The sequence below is a fragment of the Nuphar pumila genome, chromosome 6 (genome assembly GCF_984573655.1).
Source record: "Nuphar pumila chromosome 6, dmNupPumi1.hap1.1, whole genome shotgun sequence".
Lineage (NCBI taxonomy): Eukaryota > Viridiplantae > Streptophyta > Magnoliopsida > Nymphaeales > Nymphaeaceae > Nuphar > Nuphar pumila.
The window spans coordinates 117,856,824-117,874,451 of NC_143254.1; the positions used below are offsets into that span (position 1 = coordinate 117,856,824).

A 17,628-nucleotide genomic window follows, 5' to 3' on the forward strand; every position below is an offset into this window, starting at 1 on the left:
AGCAGCGAGTGAAAACAATTAATGGCAAAGTCGAAAGAAAAGAATTGGAATTTAATAAGAAAATGGGCTGTCCACATTCTATGATTTGACCATCCTCAAATCATTCTATCACAACACGAGGGTTGTTGGGTTGAGTAGGGGCTGGGTCAACTCTCTCTCTCTCTCTCTCTCTCTCTCTCTCTCTCTATAGCCTTCAAAGCAATAGCCAAAGAGGACCCCAACAACCAGTCTCCCACCCAGATGGCCAGACCTTCCCCACTGGGTGGGCCAGCCTCCTCCCCAATCTCGAGGTATTTTGAGACGTTTATATCTGACAGACAACTCACGGGCCCTGGCTGCTCTACTCCACACACACACACACCAAGAAAAAACGCGCCCGCTGACGTGTTTCCTCATTAAATCCGCTCCCTGCTGCCGCTTTCTCTCCAGACTTCAAGGACGGCCGTAACGGCTACTTTCCCGCCTCCAATCCCGCGATTCGCCACGTGGCGCTCACAGAGGCAATCTCTTCTCGCGGACCCCACCCCCTCTTGACCTGTCGGTAGCGCGGTTTCGTCTCTAAAGTTTGACCGCGAAGACACTCTTCGGAGACCACCGGAACCCACCAGAAAGAGTGAAAAAGTCACATGTGGAATTCATCTCTAACTTTAAAAGGGAAAAAAATTTTGTTGAAGAATGACGGGGTGGGTGTGTGGGGGGCTCGCTCAGGCGGGAGAGGGCTGGGAGGTGGGGTCGGCGGAGGAGGGAGGGTCAGGGCCGAGCCGGCAGCCCTCGAGCATGAAGACGACGTCCGCCATCGACGGGCGGTCGAGCGGGTCGGGTGCGGTGCAGAGCAGGCCCACCTTGATTCCCAGGAGGAACTCCTCCCACTCGGACGACTCCGGGTCGAGCTCCAGCAGACCCGGCTCAAGCAGCTCCGATATCTGACCCCTCTGCAGCTGCCGCTTCACCCACTTGACGATGTCCTCGTCCTGGGTGAACGTCACCGGCCTCCTCCCAGTCAGCAGCTCCAGCAGCACGATCCCGAAGCTGTACGCGTCCGCCTCTCCCGTCGCCCGCCCCGTCACGGCTGCCTCCGGCGCCACGTATCCGAGCGAGCCTACCGGCATGGACGACGTCGACGCCGCCTCGGCCGCGGTTGGCCCGGTCAGCTTCTCTAGCACGAAGTCAGACAGGTGGGCCTCGAAATCGGCATCGAAGAGGACGTTCTGCGGCTTGACGTCACCGTGGACCATGGAGGCGGCGTGGAGGAATGCGAGGCCGCGGGCGACGCCGAGGGCGATCAGGTGGCGCATGGGCCAGTTGAGGATATGGCCGTCCTGGTGAGAGGCCTCCTGCAGGAGGGTGGCCAGGTTGCCGTTGGGCATGTAGTCGTAGATCAGCAGCCGGACGTCCGGCGCGATGTAGTAGCCGCGGAGGACCGTGAGGTTTCGGTGCTTCACCCTGCCCAGCGACTCAGCCTCCTTCCGGAACGCCCCCTCCTCAATTGAGCTGTCGACGAGACGCCGGACTGAGAGCACCGTGCCGTCCTTGAAGCACGCCTTGAACACCACCCCGTGCCGGCCCCGGCTCAAGACGTGCTCCTCGTCGAATTGCCTCGTCGCCTCGAGCGTCTCCACGTACGTGATCCGGTTATTGAACATCACCAGCTTCCCACCGTTGTCGCCCGCCCCCGCCTCGGCCACGCTCGATCGCGCCGGGCTCCGCTTCTTCCCTCCGTTCATGGCGGAGCGGTGCCTCAGCCAGGCAACCGTCGCCAAACAACACAATGCCGCTATGCAGAAAACGATCGAGGAGCCGGCGACGATCGCAATCAGTATCAGAACCCTCGGTCTCTTCCTCTTCTTGCTGCATTGTCTCGCCAACGGCTGGCCGCAGAGATCTGCGTTTCCGGCGAAATCCGAAGAAGAGAAACGGAAACCGAGCAGCACCGGGATCTCTCCACTTAGTTGGTTATCAGACACGTTGAAACTTTGCAGGCCGGTGATTTGCACCATATTGGCGGGGATCTCTCCGGTCAAGTTATTGACAGAGAGATCCAGGATCTTCAAGTTTGCCAACCCGGCTAATGAATCCGGTATGTTGCCGGTGAGGTGGTTCTGATCGAGCCAAAGCGAAGCCAGCGATGAGCAGTTTGAGATTTCAGGCGGGATGTCACCGGACAAGCTGTTCTGGCCGAGATCTAGCTCTCTTAGGTGGGTGAGCCGCGAAAGGTACGGCGGAATTTCGTCAGAGAGGCGGTTCGTCCTCAGTTGCAGTACTGCCAAATCGGAGCAATTGCCCAATTCCGCTGGGATTGAGCCGGATATGTTGTTGGAAGAAAGGGAGAGAACGGCCAGCGATTGCAGAAAGCCAAAAACCGCTGGAATGTTGCCGGAGAACCGATTCGAGGATAGATTCAAGTACCGCAGACTCAACAAGCTGCTGAAGCCAACCGGAGCGCTGCCTGAGAACGAATTCTCTGATAGAGACAGGAACTGCAGATTTGGCAACCCGGACAGTTCCATTGGTAGCTCGCCGGAGAGATTCTGCCGGCTCAAATCAAGAGTGCGCAGATTCAGTAGGTTTCCAATGCTTGCCGGAATGCTGCCGGAGAATCCATTGCCGCTCAGGTTCAGAGTCCACAATCCATGTAAATTCCCAATTTCTGCAGGAATGCTGCCGGTGAATGCGTTCTCGCTGAGGTCCAGAAGGCTCACATTCTCGAGCCGCATCAGATCTTTGGTTATGCTTCCGGTTAGATTATTGGACCTCAGAGACAGCGTTTCAAGAGTCGAAAGATTTCCGAAGCTCACAGGAATCGTCCCAGAGAGCGAGTTTCCACCAAGAGCTAGCGTCCTTAGGCTTGTGAGAGATCCCAACCCTGCCGGAATGTCACCGGAGAGCTTATTGTCCTCGAGATCAAGGACCCGCAATAGGCTGCAATTCCTGGTCCACGGAGGAATACCTCCGGTAAAACGGTTTCCGGCGAGCCTCAGTTCCTGCAATGACGTCGTTCTTCGAATGGACTCAGGCAGAGATCCGGTGAAGGAGTTTGTAGAGAGGTATAGATCAGTGAGGGACGTCAGATTCACCAGCCAGAAGGGAACCTCGCCATCGATGCTGTTGCTCTGAAGGTCGAGGACTTGCAGCGAGCTTGCGACCCCGCCGGCAGCATTGTTCCCTGGCGGAGCGATGCCGGTGAGCTTGTTAAACCCAAAATACAGGATCCTGAGCGGTGGCGGTGAGGAGCCGGAGGCGTTGAAGAAAAGCGAGGACGGGAGCACGCCGGAGAGGTTGTTGTGCGAGACAGCGAGCACCTGAAGGTTCGGAAGCCGGCCAATCCCTGCCGGAATCTCGCCTCTAAGGGCGTTGTCCCGGACGCTGATGTGGCGAAGAAGGGAGCAGTTGGCAAGGGCCGCCGGAATGCTTCCTTGGAGTAGGTTTCCGTCAAGCCAGAGGTATTCCAGAGAAGCACTCTCTCCAAAACTCGCCGGAATCTCCCCGATCAGCCGGTTGAACGAGAGGTTGAGCAGATGCAGCACGCAGGCAGACACATTGGCCGGAATCTCTCCAGAGAGCGAGTTAGACGAGAGATCGAGGAACCGGAGGCTCGCCGGAAGGCCGCCAGAGGGGATTCTCCCTGTCAAGAGGTTTTGGGCGGCATTGAGGACCTGCAACTCGGTGAGGTTGAAGATTTCCGGCGGGAGCGTCCCGGAGAGGGCGTTGGATTGGAGGAATATGGCGCGGAGGATGGAGCACCGGCCGATAGAGGGGGGGATGGTGCCGTTGAGGAGGTTGGACTGGAGGCTGAGTTTCCGGAGGCCGGAGAGGAGGCCGAGCTGAGGGGAGAGGGGTCCCTGGAGGCGGAGGCGTGGGAGGCGGAGCTCGGTGACGCGGCCGGAGACGCAGACGACGCCCCGCCAGTCGCAGGGCGCCAGCGGGGAGGAGGCGTTCCAGTTGGAGAGCGCACCGAGGGGGTCCAGGAGACCGAGGCGGAAGGAGTCGAGAGCCCTGATCTCCAACGCCGTCTCGTTCTGGCTCTGCTGAGAGTTGCAGGAACTATACAGAAGAAAGAAGAAGAAGAAGAAGAAGGAAGAGGAGAAGGAGGGAGAGTGTTGGTTGGCGTCGGCCATTGTTTCTATGAGCTAGGGCTTCTCAATCATCCCTTCGTCGCTCGATTTCGTTCTTCTTCTTCTTTTGTACTTGTTCTTGAAGGGCTTTTCTAGGGTTTTTTGAGCGCCATTCCGCTGGTTAAAAACTCCTCTCGGGTTTTTCAAAAAAGTTATTATTTTCCTTCTTTTAAACTCTTTTCCGTTTTTTCCTCCGTCACTAAAGGATAAAAGCACCTAACTAATATATCCACCAAAGTTTTTCTAGTTTTTTCAAATACCCTCAAACTTCTATCCCGAGATAACCACGAGTTTAACTGGGAGTAAATTTATGCGTTGAAAATACGAACGGGGGGGCCTGTATTAGTTGTATAACTGGTAGGGGTCTGCCTAAACCCTAGCTTTCTCTGTTAAAAAAAAAATGCTCTTGAAATGACTAATTTAACTTTACTAACAATAGCTTACTTATCCTTTAAAAGAAGAAGAAAAAAAAAAAAACTTGTTGTTTTCAAGCAACAAAATTTGATGGAAAATCAAAAGCCTTGTTTTTTTGGTTATCTTTTTTAACTCTGAGAAACCGCTATACTTACTATCTCTGTCCATGTCAGCATAAAACACTGAGGTCTTACCCCTTGACCCCGAGGAGTCGCCAAGCTTCGGCTTATGCAGGAGGTTGATTGATGCCCATGAGATGTGAACTTAGACTGCCCGTTAAACAGTCTAGGCTTCATCCCACTAAGTCAAACTCCTTGTGTCTTACTTTTTTTTTTGGCAAGTACGTTTTAATTTTTGAAAAAAAAGAGATTAGGTTAAGGATAAGACAAAATATGTAATACATTTTTTATAAAAGTAAATAGCAATTTAGATTCTATAATTAACATTTATCAAAGATCAAGCTAAGTGTGGTGGAGAAATGGGGGTATTTGCTTAAGGTCATATGGATGATGTGTATAGTAGATATGGTAAAAAGATGAAGATTTCATGTAAACTGAGGACTTGGCGTCGGACTAGGAGACCTGCCGCACTCGAAAGTCTTGTCAAGACTCAAGCTTGTAAAAACTCACTTTGTTGTACTTAATATTCTTATTTTTAGTCCCCCGATCAAACTGTCAAATACAAAGTCTGAAGTTAATTTGATGGCTAAGATGTATATGAAGTATCCCTTTCAACATGGCCTTCGAAAAGTGTATTTTGGATGTGTTAGGTGGCCAGTTAACTAGACCGAGGTCCTCATTAATTCGATGGTTAATTTGCATATGAAATATCGTTTTCAACCGTTGATTGAAAAAGTATATTTTGGATGTGTTCTCCTATGGCAGGAGCAGTCAGTGAAGTGCTTGCATGAGCTCCACTCATTTGGTAGGATCGATTTGTAAATGTCACTAAGTTGATATGGACATCACGACTTTGAAACTCGTCAAAACTGAAAGTATTTCCAAAAATGAGCAAGAGGCGTCTGATTTTTTACCAACCCAAGGCCTGCTAATAGATGACCAACCAGGAGTTTTCCTTTTGGTGTAGCCCAAAAAGGAAAACGGCACCTGTGGTTTTTTTATTTTATTTTTTTGATAGGCAAGTTGGGGTTATACAACTATACCATTGAGTTTTGAACCTGCAACATCCCATCACAAGGCGACGTGCACTAGCTGCTCCAATAAGACATGCGTCGCAACACAAAGTGAAAAAGGCACCTATGTTAACGAGCAGTGTTGTTTGTTTTTTTTTTTCGATAATTCAAGATAAGAAAGATCGCACATTGGCTGGCTTCCAGTTGGTAAGACTTCTAACTTAGGGCAAGGGATGCCACCTATGGGTTTCGTTGTGTTAACGAACAGTGTGGTCCTTATTGGATGGCTTCGCAGAAACGATGGGCCTAAAATGTTTGGGTCATAAAACTCGGGCTTGATTTTTGAATACCAAGCAAAAATTGTCCCTCTAGGTGAAATTTTCCTTTTAAAGGACTTGGACATTTTAAAATTAGCCTTTTCGAAAGTTGAAAGGAAACGACCCTTCTTTTAGCAACTAAAGAATGATTGCGCTTTAGTCTTAGGACAAGGCATGCCTCAAAATCACACTTTTGCCACTACCATGTGATATTCTGACCTCTTCTGTTCTGGGTCTTCTGAATCTCTGACACCTGGGATTTTTTTTCTTTGTTTTTTTACTTTTATATTTGAGAGGATGTTTCTTAACGATGGATACTCGTCTTGAAGTCTTGGTGAGTTTCAAAAATAAGTATTGCTAGGTTTCAATGCCAACTGTAAAGTCGATCAAATTTTGTCTACAAATTCTCCTCACCTTTATCATTCCAACAGGTGGCTGCATTTATGGGAGAGCTTGATTTTTGAGTGTTTTTATTGGTCAAGTGCTTTATATCACTACCTGAATGTGGTGAAAGGAAAGGTGAGGATACCCCCACATGGGATAGTGATGATTGAACCCAGTGAGTCAGTGACTGTGAGTCTTGTGGGCTCCTACCATCATGAAGTGGGTGCAGAGTCCGGTGGTGCATGAGCTGGGTCCAGGACTAGTTTAATAAGGTCAGGTAACCCTGTAGCAGCTTCTTACCTTTTCTTTTTCTTGTTTTTTTGAACTCACGAGGGTGCATGACATGCAGTTATATGTATATGGGTCATGAAGGAAAACTGACCTTAAGTTTCTTTCCCTACTGTGGAACAAATGATTGTTAGAATGCATGGTATATGTTATTTATGGCTATTTATCAGCATACATGACTGGAGTTAACTTAATGGATAATGGTCCCAAACAAAGCTTTTCCTTTTCCTTTTTCCTTTTTTCTTTTTTTATAACCCCCAGCCGGGTTGCGGGGGATGCAAATATATCCAATTTGGAACAGCTATATACATGGAGATTCGAATCCAAATCAGATCCGGAACAGCCAAAAATTACAAAACCTCCATCCTAAATCCAACCCATTTGCGCCCCTAGGTTTCCCTGTTGGTTAGGGCAAGCATCAAGATGTTAGGAGTTGTCAAATATTGTGAGTTCAATTCATCTTCATATCAAACCAAACCTGCGACAGGTATGAAGTAACATTATACAGTGAGGCCAATTAGGACTCTATCTTGCTAGATTTCTGGTTACCGGAAAATAAAAACCCATTTTTATCTGTTTTCTTAACCTAATTGTGAGTTTGACAATAGAGCGAGGCCAAGTTCCAGATGCCACTTTACAAGTTGGGAAAGTTTTCTCCTCAATCCAAAATCTACTTAACCTTTTTTTTTGGAATAGGAAGATATTTATGAGCTTGTACAAGTGGCAGGCATCAAATGATGGGACTTGAGCTTTGGGTTGTTGGTGAGGGAGCAGGACACTACCGGATTAATAAGGTTCGTTTGGGTCCATCATAATTATTTATGTTATTTTTTAATTATTGTAGTTGGATATTGATTTGTGAATCTTATTCAGAATCTCAAATCCGTGATACGATTAGGGTTTCTAGAGTTTTATTCTCTTCTTTATAAATATTCATTTTAGAGAGAGAAAATATATAGGTGATCAAATTATGAGTAATTTTTGTTTATTTTTTTAATTTTGTATTTTTTTTTCTTTTCTAGTTTTTTTAAGTTTGGTAGTTGTACCATAATGCTTGTTCTTAAAGGATTTAGGAGTGTTCTTCATGTCCACTACATCAAATTGGTATCAGAGTTTCACTTGTTCTCTCAAATCATCGCTTTAAAAAAAAAGATCCTGTTAAGAAAAATTGATGTTTTTCTTGATTTGGTTGATTCAACAATTTGAAAAACAATCTCAACGGAATTTAGAAGATCAAAGAAAGGCTCGGGAAAGAGCATCAAGCACATTTAAAGCATCTTGAAACCGATCGACAAGAAACACATAAGGTTCTTGATCAGATGGAAAAAAAAACATGCGAGATTAAGAAAATCCTTATCACATGAAAGATATCTTCAATCAAGCATAATTAAGCAAAAATCAAGATCACATGGTGAAAGCATGATGGAGTCGAGAAGAGGTCACCTAATCTACAAAATCAAGTGTCGTCACCTATCACAAGAGGGTTGCCGGTGCACAGTGAGATTATGATAATGGGATTCAATCCTTGGCCTCAAAAACCATGTACTTGGTGCTTGATTCAAACGGCCACTAATTAAAAGCACTGCTTGGATGATACGCCCAACGTGTCTAAAAACTTTTGGATTGTTCAACTTATAACTCTAATTATAAGGTCAGAGAAAGAGAGAGAGTTGTCTCAGCTCTTCTTGTCTTATTGCTTATTGTGTCCTCTATCATAGTGTAGCTGTTGAGGAACGCTATCCATGATTGAAAACGTTACATGAACAGAGCAGTAGTCGAGTTGTAATCTTGCAGTATGCTGGGTACTTCAACGTATGCTTTGGGCCCCACACTGCATATAGGCGACAAGAGCAGTCCTTTTTCTTTCCTCTCTCTCTTGTTAGGAGCTCAAAACACCCCCGTGACAAATGAGTCTTTTGTGAGGGTGTGTGAGTGTTCTTTTGGGACGAATAAAAAGGACAGTCTGTTTGTCCTGTAAACAACTATACCGAGTTCAAAGTTTGTTTCAACTCTTTAAGTGATTGTGCTAGTTCAACATTTGTTTTATGCTGTATGCTAACAACATATGAACACACAGAGATCATAGGTCGGATAACTTCATTTCAGTCTGACCATATGAGTGTTTTAACATGTTTATTATGGATTTTAGCCTCGAATATAGATCTTGAATTGGATCTAAAAGCTAAAAAGAATGTTTACAATTTGAGTCATTTGAGAGAAAAATAAGAATGTTTGCAATTCAAACCTAACCAAAGAAAATATAAAAAAATATTTAATCAAATACAAGAAAAGTCCTAACCAAATTATAAAATCTTAAAATGCAATAAAATAAATCAAAAAATCTTAAACTATCAGAAAAAACTATAAAATTAAATAAAAAAAACTAACCAAAGAAAATAAAAAAAATCCCTAATCAAATTATAAAACCTCAAAAAACAATAAAATAAATCATAATAAACCAAAAAACCCAAAACTATAAGAAAAAATCACAAAATTAAATAAAAAATCCTTAATTCAAACCCTAACCAAAGAAAAAAAAATATTTTTTAATCAAATACAAGAAAATCCCTAATCAAATTAACTATAAAAAACCTTAGTTAAAAAAATTGATTCAACACCCTAATCATAAAAAATTAAAGAAAACCCTAATTAAATTAACTATTAAAAACCCTAATTTAAAAATTTTGATTCAAAAAACCTAATCAATAAGAAAACCCTAAATAATAGAAATCAATATGAAGAAGAAGAAGAAAAACGAAGAGGAAGAAGAATGAAGAAAAATGAAGGAGAAGAACGAAGAAGAGAAATGAAGAAAAAGAAGGGGAAGAGACAAAGAAAGAGAGAGAAAGATGAATGAATAAGAAGGGAAAGAAATAAGAAAAGGAAGAGAGAGAGAAACCCGTGGCAGGTCACCAGTGGCATGGAGTGGCCCGTCGTTGGTGGCCTCGCCCGGCATGCATAGGGGTGAGAGAGAGAGGGGGGGTCCGGGGAACACCCCCTCCCCATGTTTTTTTTTCAACATCTCCCCCATGTTCTCGTTCTCACCGTAACAGGTGATGGAGTGAAAAATATACATAAATTATAAGGACACATATGTTGTGTTTCACGTGTTCGGTGCGTCCAAGGTTTGTTTCATCACCTTGTTCCCAATGTGATTTTCATCAAAAATCGTGCAAGGATAGGGGATCAAACAAGTCATTTGTTTACTTTGAATTGGGCCTCAATAATATGATATAATTTATGCTAAGGGGACAACTTTTGCTACTTCAGGTCCTACCACTAAATGGTCCATTCACCTTTCTTTACTTTCAAAAATCATACGTAGACATGTTTTTTATCAAATTTAACAGTATTGATGTGATCTTCATGGTCAAAAGCTTATGAATCAAGTCTTATGTAAAGTTTTTTTTAAATGTATGTGTAAAATTTTATAAGGATTTAAAAATCAATAGGTTTAAAATTTTTTATATTATAAAATCTTATCTACTCAACAAAAAAGTTTGAAGCAAGAGTCTATTTATAGGTTTTTGACAATAGAGATCACATCACATCGGCACAAACAGATTTGACAAAAAATGCCTATGCATATAATGTTTTTAAATTGAAAACAGGTGTGTGGACCATTTAGTGGGAAGCCCCCCCTTCTCTCTCTCTCTCTCTCTCTCTCTCTCTCTCTCTCTCTATATATATATATATATATATATATATATATATATATATATATATATGGTAAATATTGTCTACTAATGAAGGTACAAAACTAATGAGTAGAAATCATTTTTTCTTCATTATTTTTCTTTTTTTTTAAATCAAATGTTACTTATGTGATATTACCATAGTTTGTTTAGTATCAAACTTGTTTTGAATCATGTGATTATAATAAGTAATTAGGTTTTTAAAGGGGTCCAAAAATCAACCGCCCATAATGTGCCAAAATTTCATAACTCAAAAGATCACATTTTTACATCAGAAAAGTACAATCCAAGGCTTGATCCTTGTCAAAAGTGCCATGATGAACACATTGATGTGGTTAGATTCAAACGATACAACTTGCACCTATATAGTCAATATTTACCCATATACATAAGCAATATCTTATTATGTGTGTTCTTTTAAGTGAATCTTACTTTATACATATGATCTACAAGGTCTATCTGGTGGGGATTGACTTTTGAATCACTGGAATTCCGTGTGTACATGGTTTTTTGTGATTTAAAAATCAATGGCCATAAATGTGATAATTTTTTAGCAGTTAAAAATTATTTTTTTGTCAAAAAAACATGATCTCTGACAATTTGACTGTGTTGAACACATTTATAGGGTATGATTGAATCAAAACAACTTGCACTTATGAATTTCAACTCATTGATATCATATGCACCAATGACTTATTTGCTCCTAGTGCACCAAAAGGGACGCCTCTACTTTTTTTCAATGCTCCAATCAGAAAAAAAACTGTGGGCTATGCCAATAAGACAGAATATGTATTATATGTGATCTCGCCCATTCAAAAAGAGTACACTCACCAATAGAATTCATGTTCTCAACTCACAAAGGCTCACTTAATACAGTCGAGTACCAAGGCTTATGCTAACTCTCTCTTTTAAGACAAGGCCCTTCATATATATATATATATATATATATATATATATATATATATATATATATATATAGAGAGAGAGAGAGAGAGAGAGAGAGAGTCACTAGAATATGAGAACTATAAGTATGAGCATTTTTCATCACTTTTTTTGCAAAATCCAACCATGTGGATGTGCTTGGCATGGTGAATTTGCTAGAAATCAACCATTGGATTGTGTATTTTTGATAAAAAAAAATGTGATTTTTTAATGCTTGAATATTTATAAAGATTATGAACTATTGTTTTTAAAGCCTTAAAAACGTCACTTTTATTCATCAAAATCAGATGATTAAAGAGAGGGTTCTTATAAAACCAAGCATATAGATCACATCCATACGGTTAGATTTAAGAGAAAAGAATAAAAAATTCTTGAAAATCATGGTTCACACATTAGTTCTCATATTCTAGTAATCCTCTCTCTCTCTATATATATATAGAGAGAGAGAGAGTAAATGAAATATTTAAACCAATTAAATATGTAAACTGGTATGCATCAAGATTTTTATTTTATTTTTTTCTAAAATTTTATCGTATGGATGCGATTTAGATTTTTTGGATTACGATATATAAGAAGGATATTGTAAGGCTTGAAAATCAAAGAGTCAAAATTTTCATAAATATTCAAGTATACAAAATTACATTTCTTGATCCGATTACGATGATCCAATAGTCGATTCCAAGCAAATGGACCACACCTAATACATATGCAGGGTTAGATTTGCAAAAAAAATTATGACAATTTAGGTTGATACTAGTTTACGTATTTCAGTTTCCTATACATAATGAGTGACAAGCTGAGCCGAGTCATGAGCTGATGGGTTAGTTAGATGCCCTAGTCAGAGAGAACCAAGTAATCTCTTTTTCTTCACCATTCCAAGAACGGTTCTGCTTATGAATGCAAACAGGTTGGATTCAGTGTTATTCCAGGTATTATTAAATCTGGCATAATCGGATCCAGACTATTTGGATTCAAATTCAGATATGGATTGAAATTGGATAAAAGGGACCATACTGAATCTGGGCCCAATTTGTAAAAAACCAATATTTCATGTGACGTGACATGTAAAGTAAAGATTGATATTTCTTTTTTATATTATTACATATATCAACTAATTAAGTTAGAACTTAGAACCTGCAAAACCTTTAATAGATAGATTCACTTTAAAATTTACAAATCAAACCTGACATAATTAATTAAGCTCGAGCATTATATATATATATATATGAAAAATAAACTGCATTTTTTTTTCAAATACTATTGCTAGAATCATAACTAAAAATCCCTTTTTTTCCTCAATGATGGAAAGTCTCATAATATTTTCAAAATCTGGTTAAAAAATAGGTATGTAAACAATAAAATACATAATAAAAAATTTTGCTATCAACACATTAAAATCATGACAAAAGAATTGGTGATATGTGCCCTTATGGTTATAATATGAGCTTTTGTGGCATTTGATAGCTGATAATGGATGAAACCCATTGATTTCTATGTGAAAAGGCAAAACAAGCATATTCAAAAGAAAAAAATAATATGAATTGAATATAGAACTGACATACTATGTAAATATAGGAAGCATACAAATACCACAAAATGAAAAAATGCCTTTAATTAACAGGTTTATATGTAATCGGTCGACTATCCATTAAATTAGATTAGAATTGAATCCAGATTTAGAATTGGACATAAAGTTACACATTAGATCACATGTTATGAATCAAATGATATCTGATTCTAACTAACTGGATTTTTATTTGACCGGATATCTGACCCAAACTCCATGGGTATACATCCCTCACTACAAGGAATGTGGTCTTTAGTGGCATTAAAAACTGCCACGAAATATCATCAAAATTGCCAGTATATGTGCACTGGCAATTCTTCTTTAGCCTCTATAGTTCCTGTCACTGTAGACATATAGCTGCAAATCTGTTAAATATAGTGGCAACCATAGTTGGCACTATATGGATAAATTTAAGTGTCATTTTACAAATGCCACTAAATAGTTGCATATGTGAATTGTATAAGAACTTCATTTATACAACCATTCAAAACAGATATGTCTAAAGGAAAAAGATCAATCATATCCTATTTTTTATGCTGAATCTAACTAATCAGATTGGGACTTGGTCGGATATCGGATTTAAATCCAACCTATTGGCACCCCTAGTTTTGCCACACTTTTACCCGACATGTGGATACATAATTCACAATCCAAGATCCCATTCTGCCATAGATAAAATGATTTTCTTGCTATTGACAAACCTGAATCTTAATATAAATGATCCACATTATCCTAGAACTACCTAGATCACTCCCCCTCTATTTATCCTTATCTTATTTTCGCATCCAATCCAGAGAAATTACTGATACAATTTGACATTAAATTTTATGAAAAATGACCATATATTGTATGGCTAATTTGACACATTTTTCAAAATGCTTCATAATTTTTGCTATTCTCCTCATGTCCAAAATCATAAATATCTAATTTTAAAAACCCTTTTTTACTCTTTGCACATGCAAACTTCCTAAATATATGTGAATTTTCTCTCAAATATGTGACTTTTTTTTTCAAAATAGTCTTTGTTTTTATATTTATATCTTTCTGATCCGATGTAAAAAATTTATATTTTTATAGTCGTTGAAAAGCTAAGACAAAGGCCTATAACTTTTATGTTTTGAGTCAGAACCCAAAATCCTTCTAGGGTTTTTGTTTCTGAGTTTCAAAATTGGAAAAGAAACATACTTTGTAGAGTAGAATATGTGTGGTTGTGCCTTTTCTGTCTGTTCTATGCTATTTTCTTGCTACCTATGCTGAAAAAAAAAGAAAGTTTGAGACATTAGATTTTTATGCTACCAAGTTCATATTGATTTAATGAGTGGTTGGGAAAAAATATTCTCTGGAAGATAGATTGTTCGATTGTTTCAGTCTGCAATACATGCTTCTATTCTAATTTTGAAACTCAAAAACAAAAACTTTAAAGAAATTTTTGGCTCTTACTCAAAATAGAAAAATTATAGGTTTGTGTCTTAACTTTTCAACGATTATTAAAATAGAAGTTTTTAATGTCAAATCAAAGAGATACAGATATGAAAGCAGAGATTGTTCTACATAAAATATATATGTGATTTTCTTCTTAAATATATGTGATTTTTCTCCTATATATATGGAGTTTCTCCTATATATGTGATTTTTCTCCTTTATATGCGGAGTTTTTTCTAAACATGTGATTTCCTCCTAAATATATGCAGAGTTTCTCCTATACATGTGATTTTCTCCTAAATATATGTAGAGTTCTTCTTATATATAAAATTTTCCTCATAAACATGCGACTTTCTAAGTTTAATAGGATGTTTGCACCTATTTTTATGCAAACTTTTGAGGTATATGCAAACTTAGTTAGATATTTATGAAGTTTTGTAGTTTGAGTTTAACAGGATATTCACACTTATTTTTATGCAGACTTTCTCATTTTATGCGTATATTTTATGTGAACTTTCTCATTTTATGTGGACTTCCTTATGCTTATGTATATTTTATATGAACTTCCTCATGCTCGTGTATATTTTATATGAACTTCCTCATGCTCGTGTATATTTTATGTGGACTTCCCCATCCTCGCATATTTTTATGTGAACTTCCTCATTTTATGTGGACTTTCTCATCCCTGACTATATTGAACAATCTATTTTTCAGAAGATGTTTCTTCTCAATCGCAAATCAAGGTGATCTTTTCTATTTTTACTATTTTTTTAGATTTTTGGTGCAAGTGACCAGAAAATATCATAAAACAGACAAAAAAGGCGCAACCACGCTTGTTCATCGTTTTCTAGTAAATAAGGTGTTGTTGAAAAGATATTTTTGTCTAGTTTCTTTTTCTTTTTTATATTTTTCTAGAATTCTTCATTTTATGGGTTGAAACATTCTTTGAAGATAAATTGTTCGGTTGTTTAGTATGCAAAGTATGTTTCTATTTCGGTTTTGAAACTTAGAAACACAAACACTAGATGGGTTTTCAATTTTGACAAAAAACATAAAAGTTATAGTCATGTGTCTCAGCTTTTCAACCACTATAAAAATAAAAGTTTTCAACGTCGGATCAAAGAGATACAGATCTAAGAAGAAAGACCGTTCTACAAAAAATAATTACATATTTGAAAGGAAGTTTGCATGTGCGAAAGGTAAAAAAGCCTTTCTAAATTCAGATATTTGTGATTCGGGACATGTGAAGAATATCAAAAATCATAAGGCATTTCGGAAAACATGTCGAATTTATACGGTCATTTTCTGTTAAATTTATTATCTTGGTTTTTATATAAGAGTTGGTCAGCATCTAATATTAACTAATGTAAATGAAAAAACTTATACTGGACTAATTACCATATCGCATGCTACTAATTTGGGTCCTACTAAGGCTAAGAAGATTTTTTCTAGTTATTATAGTATATATATTGTTATAAAGAGATCATTTTTTTGGATGACTAAGAACCCTAGTCCTAAGTGAGGAAAACCCTGGGTGGGGCCTCACGACCACCTTGTCTGAAAGCTATGGTACACCAGCAGGGTTTGATCCAGTGTCATCAGCTCAGCACCCTCACCATCACTCTGCAGGCCATGCGGGGCAACCCTCACGGTGGTATGAAGAGGTCATTTTTTTAAGCAGCATAGATGCATGCCTAGAATGCAGCTTCACTTCTGCTGACCATCCATCTCAACATTTCTCGAGATGGACACCCAGCACATCTTGACAAATGTTGAGATGGACTTATACATAATTTTTGCTAGCTGTGGTGGTAAAGATATATGATTCGGAAGGATGAATTAAACAGAATTATTTTTGTGGTTTGTTTTCTATCACTCATGGTTCAAGCAGCTAGTTTTATCTATTTTCCTTATCCATGCCAATTTGTTCTGTGTGCCTAAATGTTATGCAAATAGGTCGGATCCGAGATAGGGTTTTTCAAATTTTAGCTGTTTCGGATCCTATTCTGATCCGAATCCCCATGCATTTAGTTGTTCCGGATCTGAACCATTTGCATCCCTACTAATTAAATATGCTTGCCTCTGCCCCCATACCCATTCCTTCATCGTCCAACCCAAATCGGTAGCCCCTAAAAGGGAGGGAGATAACAATTTGCAGGAGGATAAAAACTACCAAGAGAGAGGGCTTTGGAACACACATATGCCTAGTCTATGCAAAAGAATATCTCTATTTAGAAATAAAGAATGCCCCTACATAACTTCTCTAAGGCTTTCCCACTCACTTTTTTTTAATTTGACTTTGGACAAGCCCTATGTTCAAAGCAAGTTGTCTGATTAGACCATGAATTACAAATGTCATCACGTAATCCAAATCGATGCAATGAAAGTGAAGGGCCCACCATAATTACAAAACAACCCAAGGAGAGTCAATCTTCCCCCTTTGCTTTATCTACAATTACAATAGGTAGAATTTTCATTTTGGCAAGATTTAATTTAGCAAAGTTTTATCTAAATAGGGAAAAAAACAATGAGAATATTTAGTTAATGAATGTTCTCACTCATCTTTGTTGAGTGTAGGGATCACAGAAGTTTTAAAAATTATAAAACCAAATGCCAGAATAGAAAAATATGAGAGAGAGATCAGATCCCCAACTCCAAGAAGATGAATTCCACACATTGAATGATTTTAACTCTTGAACTTTTTATATGAGATGAAGTTGATACCGATAGAAATGGCTCTGTATACCTGACTAGGTGAGAGAGAACACCCCCCCCCCCCACAAAAAAAAAAATCACAAACCCCACATTGGCTGGTCTCCTATTGGTAAAACCCTTGAGCCTCCCCTGTTCATTAAGGAAGTACACTCAGCTGCAACCTTGTGGCAAGGGAGGCCACCTGTGGGTTTCAAACTTGCGACATCCCATCAACTTTGTGACATTCACAAGTCGGTCCTACCAGATGAGTGGAGCCCTCTGTATACCTGAATAGGTGGGTCGGCTTAAGGCATGCAAATTGAAGGATGTATACCCCAGAGGTACGTTGAATAATAACTGGCGTGGGTGTAACGACCCCAACTCCTACCTTTGAAAAATGCGGAATATTTTTTTTTTTCTAAGAGTCGCGGAAAACTTCCCAGAGACCTGGGGTCCCTACAGTTCCAATTTCAGTTGGATAACCACACACCACAAAGAAACTTACATTTATCAATCATAACCAATCCACTGAATTCTTTTATTAATGAATCAATAAGAGTAATATGTTCCATGTCAAAAATGAAATATCAAATTGCAGGAAATCAGAAGAATTAAAAGAAAATAACAGTAGAGTCACTCTGTCCGTAAGTGATGTCGTCTG

At 39.6% G+C, this 17,628-nt stretch overlaps 1 protein-coding gene across 1 annotated transcript; it reads right to left on the reverse strand.

Moving 5' to 3' along the window:
• Positions 1 to 21: 21 nt before the first annotated feature.
• LOC149835882 (uncharacterized) lies at positions 22 to 4,201 on the reverse strand. Its single transcript, XM_090008816.1, has one exon. It carries the CDS (start codon positions 4,113 to 4,115, stop codon positions 705 to 707), a length of 3,411 nt encoding a protein of 1,136 aa, XP_089864942.1. The 5' UTR covers positions 4,116 to 4,201; the 3' UTR covers positions 22 to 704.
• Positions 4,202 to 17,628: the final 13,427 nt, after the last annotated feature.

Bases quoted from the DNA above. Each gene is read 5' to 3' on its own strand.
- LOC149835882 (XM_090008816.1), bottom strand. From the start codon at position 4,115: ATGGCCGACGCCAACCAACACTCTCCCTCCTTCTCCTCTTCCTTCTTC.